Raw genomic sequence first — 11101 nt, 5'->3', positions numbered from 1 at the left:
GAGTTATAGTAGAAATGTTTTTTTAATCAAAAATAATCTAACAGGCACTTTTTAGGAAATCATTGTTTATTGCTCTCAGAAGCAATTTGTAGCAATATTAATCTTTTTTGTCTCTTTCTTGCAATTTTTCGCTTGGCTGATTTTTCGTCTGACCCATTTGACTTTGGTCTTCAGAAATGAGATAAAGAGGTAGTGCCCAGAGGTCACTCGACCGTGGCTAGCTGCTGACAAAGTCAACCGATCGCCGGTCGTTTGAGAGCAATTCGCCCGACGTTAGTCTGTTATGTTCATGAAATGTTTTTGCTTTTTTAGAACGTCAAAAAACTTTTTTTGTAAACTTGCATTACCTTAGTTTTGTACAATTTTTGCACTTCATTAAACAGGAATTGAGTCTTTTTTTTGCTACTCCCACTAAATGTTAAAACTTTGTCCTTGGCAGCTTTAGCATTCAGTGCGCTGGAAATCTGCGAGCACTCAGTCTGAAATTAGTCTTTTTTGTTTGATATTCTTCAGGTTACTGATATGCCGTAAAATAGTCTACGATGGACTCTGGAAATGAAAAGGTAAGTAAATTTCTGTCTAACTTATTTGTATGTTTGAAAACTTCAAAAGTTATTACTCAAAGTTATGGAAACATTCAAATAATGCGAACTTGATGGATATCCAACAACAAATTAGATAGCTGTCGATAACAGATTCCATGACGCAATATTGTTCGGTACACTCGATTTTATCCGATTAATCTATCTTTTACTCAAAGTTTGATGTTAAAAACTGCCAGTCTACAAAAAACTCATTTCCGGTTGAATCACGTGTATTTGCAATTTGGAAATGAAATTTCTTAGGGTCCCGATTCTACAAAATTGAGCATTGCTGACCGTCTTAAGCAGCTGACGCAGTCTCGACAATCCTGGCAAGAGCGTGTTTCAAAAGATGACCAAATTGAAGCAAAAAATCTGAGCATTGAGGGTAGAACTGGTCGATTGAATAACCGGTAAGCGTCTAGCGCGACTATTTTCCGGCAATCTGCCGGCTATGTTAAATTGATTCTTCTCGACTCGCACAATGAGAGGGGAGTTGAACAAATTGCTTCAGTTTACAGAAATTAAGAAGAAAGCAATTGATTAAGTTAACGAACAGGAAGGGGACGCCAGACTCAATTAGTGGTCTGTTGATTTAAATTAGAACCATGTCAGCATTGAACCTAGTAATATATTTAGTATTTTATTCCCTCTCGATCTCACTATGGACATGTAGCCCATACTTCTAGCAGCGTACCTTGAAAAAATGATGACGCACAATGTTTGGATGCTGGTGAAACATCTGGAAAGTTGATTTGTTTTTATGACGGGTCTAGCTTAGAGAAAGACTTGAATACTATGCAAAGTTTTCCACAATTAGTTTGAAATATGGACCCTAGTTGTCAACCTGGAAAATTCTAATTAGTGTATTCAAAGTGTTCCAGTGAAAGGTTTCCAGAAAACCGGTACATGTGTTTCTATCTTTCGAACAAAATTGCCTTCGTTACAGATGCTGGTAAGTATAAGATGAGTGGACTCGCTTATTGTTGTAATTGTGTACGTCACATTAAAATAAATTCTCATGTGCCGTTTGCAAATAATCCGCTTTTTTGCGGTTTTGTAGCTTGAACTTAATGCTTCTTGTACCAGATCTAATGCCATAACAACAGGTGACACGGACTCATCAGTGACAGGAAAATTAAATGCGTTTACTCAACAAAATGATTGCAAGCCTCTATGCGAATTAAATATTCACGGTTATTTGATTGTAAAAAATCACTCAAAGGCACTCAAAATCAAGAGGAAAAATTTTTGCTGTTACTTCTAGGCCAGTTCTTGCTTTGGTTGTAAGTTTGTTTGGCAGCGTCAGCGTTACTTTTCCATTTATCAGCTCTTTAATGTCGAAATTTTTTTAATGAGGAGAAAACCGGGCGTTTTGCTATCGCTGTTGGGTGATAGTCGTATTTAAGAGACCGAAGAAGGGGGACGAAATTTTCTGGGTACGGTCTGCAAAGTTCTACAAAATCTGCAGAGTTAAGATAAAGATGCTGACAGATCTGTGTTAAAATTCTTTCATAAAGAACTTTAACGAACTCGACAACGTAAAAAAGCATAAAAAACATGCTATAAAAAGCGCTAATCTATCGGCATAGGATACTCTTATTAAATGCGCTAGCTATATGCAATCCTGGTTACTCTTGAATTGCGTTCAAAAGAAATTTATATTTTATTTCTGTTGGTCCTGCAGCGATTTTCCTGAGACGAAATTTCGCGTGACCGATTTTGTCTAATCCACGCAATTTAGTGACTTTTTGTCTTGAGAAACAGGCAAATACCCAGGGTTTTAATTTGCCGAGTATTGATCTTAGAGCCTTGTTAGTCTCTAAGTAGGCGATTCCCCAAAACTGATGAGATGAAGTAAACATACTGAGACTCCTTAAATTTTAACCAGCTGCTACTAAAGACAACCCGTCACCAGTCGTTTGAGAGCAATTCGTACGACGTCAGCCCCCTATGATGGCTTCTTGTAAACTCAATATACGATAATTCGCCATCGATAGCCGCCGTCAGCCTCTCATTGGCTACTATGTAGGCGCTCTCCTTTTCTGTGATTCGAGGAGTATTGGTGGAGCATCTTCTTTTATCGGTAATTTTGTTGGAAGGTATTTAAAACAGGACGAGAAATGCGCGAAAAAAGTGCTTAGGTCAAATTGCTGAATAGCAGATAGAAAAGAGAGTGGTTTTCTGTGCACGTCGCATTTTGAGAACGGCGAGAAAGGTATGTGAGATAAAATTGTCAGTATTTTGATTCTTTGGGGAATTTTTAAGCACTTTTTTAGTTAAACTCCTTTTTCTTCAGTTAAAGATGTTTGTCTCAATTACGGAAATTAGTAACAGTGAGTTTGGAAGCCTTTTGACAATCAGTATCAAATAATGCATTTAGGTTCAGTTTTGAGGTTTTTCAACCACCTCATTTTGCTATTATTTTCTTACTTCAAACCTTAATATTTGTATACAGTTATCTACCATCAGGTCATTTGAAGCCCCCCTTTAGTCAATTTAATTGCCATCCAAAGCCCAACCCCAACTGAATTGGAATCTGCAACATTTAAGCGCTAACACTAGTCTTTCGAGAGCAATTCTTACTATGTTATTGAGTTTTGTCTGTCGTTTTCATACTATACCATTAGTTTACGCGAACTGCCCTTGTTCTTAGTTCAGACAAATGCAATCCTGATTTAGGACAACTTATTGTCTCGTGCTGGCAAATCTAACTTGCAAAACCTTTAGATTTTTGAATTAATTTATAGGTTGATTTGAAATTTGTCAATTATCTAATTATTTGCTATCATAGTGTTTTGGAAGTGGCTGCTTTAAACGCTTAAGTTTAGTATAACCGGCAGCATTTTGCAAACATTTTTAGGAACCACGTCGTCTTAGCTGGCTATTATTTTGTTCCTTTTCAGTATAAAAATTTTGTGTTGGGCGTTATGTTTTAAGGCAAATTGAAGCAAAGTTTTTGGCCAGGCAAAAACAGGAAGTTGAGTGAAAAAAGAAGTTGTTTACCGCGTAATTTTTTGGCACTCAAATAGAGTGAGAAAAAAAGGGTGTTTGAGTAAGAATTCGCTTGTTCGATAGTGTTTTTTGTTTATTGAGCTCGTTTTTCTAAATGTTTTTCCAAATGCATTCTTAGGTCAATAATTCACGGCTTGTCCTTGTTTTTTTTTATTTTTTCAGAAATAATTTGTTTTACCTCATTTTTCCTTTTTGTTCTTAAGCAAGGTTTATTGTGGTGTAGTCATGTCAAGTTTTTCTTGGGCCAATTTTCTTAGAACCGTTTTTTCTTGTTTTTTATTTTATCAAATTTAATGAATTTTCACCTGAATCAACAGGATTAACCGATAAAGCTAGAGGGCATTAGGTTCTCAAATTCTTGCCTTAACGAGACTGTAACTATCCGATTCATCATAACTTCTGGATGACTTTGAGCCCCTTTCCCATTTTGACCCCGCGGAATCTATTTTTTGCCCCCATCAGTCCACTTATTAACTTGCTCAGCCAGTAAACGCGAGTTCCTTGTTGAGAGCAATACGTTTGAGACAATTTTTGGTTATGTCTGACTTCTTAAGGCTAATTTTATTCTTGGCGGATTCTGCTCAAAGTTCTGTAAAACAGTAGCTACTCGCCAAAGCAAACTACATTGAACGGAGCTAATGTAGAAAAACAAATCAATTATAGAAGCATAATATAATGTAATTGCACGCTACTTTTTCGGAGTTTCAGTTTTTTTGATAAACTAGAATTAAGGCTTATTAATATTGATACTGCTCTCTTTTTTGTTAAGAATACGAATTATTATCAAATCCAATCAAAACGATACTCACTTCTATTATTTTGTTTTAAGAAAACCATAATTTTTCATTGCCTTTTTGTTGCAATCCCAATTGGGCTTATAGGAATTGATTGCAGCTAATTTCTGGCAATCTGTTGGGCTGGGCATGTCCTTTTCTTCCAGACAATTTTATGAGAATCCTGTATGAGTTCGGGTATCTTAAACAGGGCGCAAATTTTTTTCCCACTCCAATTGTTGCTTTGTTCAGTTTCTAGAGGCGAAACTGTGTAACGGACAAGTACGAAAGGCAAAATTTCCTTTTTTGGTACCCAACAGAAAGCTTTAATTTCCAGCAAGACTGAAGCTAATTTAAGTCTACCAAGCCTATAATGCTATATGAAACCTATAATGCTATATTTTGGTTTTGATATTTTTATACTGCGTTTTTTTGCACGCATATGATTTAGAGGTCTGAAAAATGTGCCTTACATTAACATTGACAACTACTAGATGCATTAGTTAACCTCTGATACTTCCTGTTAATCGGAGATGTTGTAAACGATATATGTATTAACGGCTCCAGTTTTTGCATTGTAGAAAACGTAATTAATGACCCATAGCTGATAATACTTGTCTTCAAAATTTTATATCAATTAGATAGAAGAAAGCTTCTGTCATGTTATTTAATTTTCGTCAGCTTGCATGAATTTAATTCTTTGGTAACTCTTAGAACGTATAATCTGTCAAATAATCGTTATTGCCAAACGCTCACTCAAAGAATAAAGCTATTTGAAGCATCGGAGATGAGAAACCATATGAAGCTTGTTTTCTTATATCGTAAGAAGAGCAACGAAACTTCTTTCATGCCGAAGTATCAATTGGAGTTAAAAAAATGTAACTTAAGTCAAGGAGTCCAATAAGCGAATACTGTTTCCTGTAAATTGCCAACTCCAGTCGCGTCTTTGTTATAGCATTGCAAAAGCTTCAAAAGAAAACGAGGAATAAACAAATGAACACTTTACAATATGCTACTTTCTTGTCAACTCAGCTACGTGACTGTTAGACACTCATTTTCTCGGGTATGCAATTATTAAAGTTTTCAAAACGGGCACAGACTCAGGGTGAGGACTTTGGTGCTAGGACAATAGATCGAAAGCAAAAATTGGGACAATAGATAGAAAATTAAATAAATCAAGTTGCGTATTGGCCAATCAGATTTAAGCGCTCATTTATTAACTGCATATAACATGTTCTATTGTGATATTTTGTTCGGTTGTGATAGATTTATATCAAGTCCCACGGGCCGCTAAGGCATGGCCATGGCTCGCGAGGCATGGCCATACAGTGGTAATTATTTTGCAGCTCGCAAATAATGCTTAATTTCAGCCAATAAGAATAGAGGATGATTTTCGATCTATTGTCCCAATTTTTCTGTTTTCGATCTGTTGTCCTTTCGATCTATTGTCCGGTCACCGAGGACTTTAAAGGAATAGCGAAAAAAGCAGTATGATATGCATATGCATAAATTCATGCCTTACGTTATTAAGAAACAGTGTAAAATCGGAAATGCCGAAGGCATAGTCACAGCAATGCTCTTAGAACCGAAATATTCTCTAAGTATGCGATTCGCTGGAACTGTTCAGGGAACATCAATTTATAGTATGAAGGCCAGCTCACCAAGCAATCCATCCAAGTGTTGGTGTAAACTCACGTTGTAAGGGGATTTTATAGGTGGTTTGGATATCTTCTCCCCCTTTTTGCCCCCACCCCCACACGTCACCAGTGAAAATAAGCTATCAATATCCAAATCTAAACCTTTGCCAGTCATTTGAGTGCAATAAGTTTGACGTTAGTCGGTTAATTTTTCGTGAATTTTTTTATGAACTAAAACTTAATGCTGTAATAATAGATGTAACAATCGCGTGCGTCTCCATTGTATTGATCGCTGTCGAAAATTTTTTGGAGCACTTTTCTAATCGCCTGTTTTTGTAGAAATTATCGATTTATCATTTTTAACTGTGACGATTTTTGCGTAATATAATCGCTTTCATTCAAAATTTTACGAAATGGAATCAATTGGTGGCAGTTGACTACTAAAGTCAACAACAGTAGGCCAAATATTCACTTCAAACAAGGTCTATAAAAGCTCTAGTTAAATTTGAAGCCCAGCTGAGTTGAACCAGACTACAATAAATTTGGGCACTATTCAGTCGTTCGAGTGCGATTCAGACATTAGTGCTAGGGAAGTTTCTGTGTAAATTTAGAAATGAGTGAGGTCAAATTGAATCAAATGTCTGCACTAGGCAGCCAAAATGTTTAAAAAATTGAGATCCCGAGACGTATCGGCACACAGTAGATTTGGTTTTCATAACATAACTGCATTCCTGTGGATCATGCAATTTTAGTGTTGTCGAAGTTATTGAAATGACATTATTTTATTTTTTATTGTGTGTAGCGTAATATATCTACTGGTCTCTTAGTTTCTGGACACTACAAAGATTTCGAATTTTTTGAACTTCGTTTTTTCCATAGTTCTGCTGAGGTCTGCGAGAGAAATGAAATCAAGGTAAAATCGATAATTCGATGGAGAAAACGCCAGAATTTTTTCAAATCTTCTGTTGAAAAATTAGCTTTAATAAAACAATTTTAAGCCCGTTAGCCCCTCCCCTTCCACTCGATTTCCGATTGATACCGTGCCGCTGGTCGTCCGGGTTACTCGTCCGTTTTTGTTTGTTACGTCTAGTTTTTGGTGATTGAATAATTGATTCTCTAAAAAAAACTGAGTTCTACATTCTCCGTTTTTTTTTACATATATGCATACGAAATCGCATAGATTGCGATTATTCTAGAGCACTGTTTTGCTAGGGCTCTGCTTCTTTAGAAACTACAACAAACGTTTCATCACGGGCATAAAGATGTTGAAAAAGTCTACACTTTTGTTTTTGCTTGCTTTATTCATTTGTTATTTTAACAGGCTTTAACGTTTTTTTGGTTTGTACTTTTATTGAACATGCTTTTTCAGTTGATTAATAGCCGCACAGCGATAGCTGGGGCTATTATTGGCCTTCTCTTGGTTTTTTTATGTCGTCGTCATGATTTTTGTTACGACCATATGACGTCACAGCCACTTTTTGTTCATTCGTTCATGCAATTTCAACTGAATTGCATGCGTGACGTCATTTTTCGCTCTTAGTGGAGCGAGTTTTTTTTGTTCATTCGCGTGATTAAATTTTTGGTCACACTTGACTTACCTCACTCTCAAAAATGACTTCCTCACTTTGAAATTGACTTTTATTTACTTCAATTCAAAGAGATTGGGTCAAATGGGTGTGTGTCACTCTAAATGAAGGTTATTTGAGATCAGCTAATAGAGGCAGCAATAACTCATAAATATTTTTAAATCAAAATATAACAGATCAGCCTTCAATGAAAAGATGAATTTTTTGGTATTTATGCTAATTAAATTTCATTTAAAAACTTACACAAAATTTGGAATAACATTTGAGTGCGTTGCAATATTAAGTTCAATGATGCATTTGTCAAAAACTGATTATTTGCATGCGATCCTGAACTAATTTAAAATTCTTCCCAAAAACAAAGAAAGGATGCGCAATGCAAAGGCAGAAATATTGAGCAAATGCTTTTTCAGTTGATTATTTTTCTGATAGTCTGGGCCCGTGGTCTTTCTGGCTGGTTTGAGAGTGCGAAGTTTTTGTTTTGGTAAAGAATGTACCAAGATTATTTAGATCTAAAGGCTTTGAAAGATTTACTTTTTTTCTCTGGCCTTTTGCGAGACATTTTTGTTGTAATTGATTTTTTTTATTAATGGAGTATTCGTTATTATTTTTTCGCATCTGACCTGCCTTCGAATCATTTGACTTCGCCCCTCAAGCGTTTCTTAAAACATAAATTTAGTTTCAACTTTCTACGATATTGCGACGCTTTTATAAGTTATGTCGTTTTTATTCATTAATAGCCGCCGTCAGCCTCTCAAACGGCTATTATTTAGGCGCTCCCTTTTTTTCGCTTTACCTTTTGATCCCGTTTTTCGTTTTACATAAGTCACGACTTTCACGTTTGAATTACCTCACTCGCTGTTTCAATTGAATGATTTTTAAATCCATTCACTCAATGAAGTACGCAAGATAGTGAATACAGTCAAGGTCAAAAGAGCAAAATCAAAAGAGACGGGATAAACCGATAAAGCCCGGTCATTAAGTATATGTTAGAGTTTAGTTCTTGGAAGCCTAAGGCAATTAGAGCTCAAAGCCAAGGGCGCTTGCGCCCGAGGCTGAGCTCAATTTAACGAAGGCTTCCCAGAACTATACTCTAACTTATTTAGACCTCAATTTCGCTGTTCGAAACTCAAAGAGAGAATTCAATTAAAATTTATATTAACATTGCATTTCTCGTGCAGCGAATCAATCCAACAATTAAATAATCGTTCAACCCAAATAATTTTTTTTCTGAATTCCTTGATATTTTTGTAGCAGCGAATGGTTCGTAGAGGAGATCGTCAGCCAGCTCTGTTGTGCCATTCTCATTCTCACTCATTAGGGTTTTCAGAAAAATGAGTAATTTATAAAATTATTTCTTTATATTGACTCAATTATAGACTTAAAATAGTCCTCTTTGCCGAAGTTGTTATATTTTGTGACTTTTTCCTGTTTTTAATTATCCCCTTCAATTATCTTCAAAAAGTGTATGTTTTGTCTCATGAAGAAAAATTGGGCTTCCAATAAAATTTTCCAGGAAACATGCCTTAAGGCTTCCAAGAATTTTTTCTCAGAAGTTTTCTCAGCTGATTGCTCATTTTATAACATTTTGAAAGGCTGATCTCTTCGAGACAAGTGTGAAAAGCGAGCGAAAAACTGATTAAGTTGAAAGTCTAGTGTGATATGAAACGTGAAATCTTGAAAAATAGTGGGACGCTTGAAAAAGTATGAAATAATGACTTCTTGCTTGATCAACTTTCAAAATTAGTGATCGAGCCTAACTTTATTGTTGATTTTCCTTAACAGCGATATTGAGGTCTAAGTCCTTGAGAATTACGTTATCAAAGTTCATTCGAGTGTCGCTAGCTGACATAGGTATTAAGCTTATTAGCTATTAGTTTAGAAGCTGAATTAAGTATAGTTTTAGAATCCAACCGAAACTGCACGCCGAATTAACATTTTTTGAGACTGAAAAAAAATTTGTCAATTTATCTCTTCTTTTTCTATTTCAATCCCGATGTGCATCAAGCGCGTCAACGGCGGCTATTTTACGGCAATCTGCCGCCTATGTTCTTAAGTGGTGATTTTTATTTGTTCGCGACATAAAGGTGATGTGATGTTAGTTGAAAGATATATTTTTCGAGAGATAAATTTCAGCAAAAAAGTTTATGCCAACAGAGTTAGAGGTGATTTGTAGAAAAAATTGGCTATGTACTCGCTGCATTGGTAGGGTGAGAAGTCTTTTCCAAACGTTACATTTAACTAGCAATACTTTGCTATAAACTGCTACAACATATAACAGTGCTCAAACGTTATCTCAAGATATCAAATTCAAACATTTCCGCTTCAAACGCCACTTGTATCTAGTTTTCTTTGGTAGAGATTGTGGTGTATCTAAATCGAGTGAGTGGTCAAGCATTTGGTTTTGTATGTTGTAACCGAGATTTGACCAACAAATGTTCAAAATCACTTACGCTAAATTGTAGTACTAACTTATTCCTATCAAATGGCACAGCAACCAAATATCAGCATTGTTATCTCTAGTGCCCAGAGTGTGCTGCTGGAGAGGGAGGTCAGCGGGAGAGATGCACGTGAAGGTTATGAATCCAGGACTGGTAGACGCACCGGAAAACTGGTCAGAAGGGGCTCGTCATACTCGAAAAAGGAGCGAGAGACCAAATGTGAGTCGGAACCTCTAGCATTTGTAGAAAATTAGAGGTATCTTGGAACTAAATAGAGGTATTTTTGTTGGTTAGCTAAGCAAGTTGATGTCAAAACTTTTAAACACTTCCGCGTGATTCCCATCAGTTTCAACTATAATTAGCTCACTAAACCAAGATGAATACGTAATATATATATATTCATTCTCGTTGCTAATCTTAGTCGTGGCTGATTGTAAATGGTGATTTTTGCTTCTGCTTTAACCGATCTATTTATTTCTGTTATTCTATGTGTCTGTATTCTATTACTGCTATCAATAAATAATGCTTTGTTGGTTTCCTAGATCGAGCTCAATTGCCATCGGCACCCATAAAACTTGAGAACAGGAACAGTATACGACTTCCTGAAGTGCCATGGGAAAAAGGGCACGGATCCGAAACTGGCGCAAGTGTGAAGAAAATTATGGATGACTCAATCCGGGAAGCCCAGCAAGGAGCGAAAGCTGAAATGGAAATTTTTGACCCAAGCTCATCCGATGGTTTGAATTCGTTCTATCAATCAGTATCTCTGTCTAATCCAAAAGGAGACGATCGTATGCAGTCTGACAATGATAATGCAAGTGGTGCTAAATCTAGATTGACCGTAAATTTGAGTGACTTGCCAGAAGCTACAGAAGCAGAATTGGAGTGAGTATTGATGTTATTATGAGAAAACAACTGAAAAGTTGGATAAATTACTTTGTAAAGCTGCAAGGACAAGATTTGATAATTTCTGAAGTATTCATTATGCCGTCTCCGAGTTTAATTAGGCCAGAATTGAAGTTGAGAAAGTTAACGAACTGTTCAGAACTCGTTTAGAACTTTGTTCCTAAA

The 11101-nt window shown here is 36.1% G+C and overlaps 1 protein-coding gene across 1 annotated transcript in view; it reads left to right on the top strand.

Annotated features, from left to right (window-relative positions):
• The first annotated feature begins 511 nt into the window (after positions 1-511).
• The window catches only part of LOC142353472 (supervillin-like), a 71962-nt gene continuing 61372 nt past the window's right edge, over positions 512-11101 (top strand). Inside the window, exons 1-4 of the mRNA XM_075405726.1 lie at positions 512-563; positions 846-994; positions 10113-10249; positions 10573-10915. Of these exons, the coding sequence (XP_075261841.1) occupies positions 543-563; positions 846-994; positions 10113-10249; positions 10573-10915 (650 nt within the window). The 5' untranslated portion in view covers positions 512-542. The remainder of the gene's footprint in view (positions 564-845; positions 995-10112; positions 10250-10572; positions 10916-11101) is intronic.

Source organism: Convolutriloba macropyga, chromosome 14, assembly GCF_964194025.1.
Source record: "Convolutriloba macropyga chromosome 14, txConMacr16.3, whole genome shotgun sequence".
In the NCBI taxonomy this organism is placed as follows: Eukaryota; Metazoa; Xenacoelomorpha; order Acoela; family Convolutidae; genus Convolutriloba; species Convolutriloba macropyga.
Note: the sequence above shows the minus strand (reverse complement) of the source record. Positions and strands in the feature narration are given on the sequence as shown.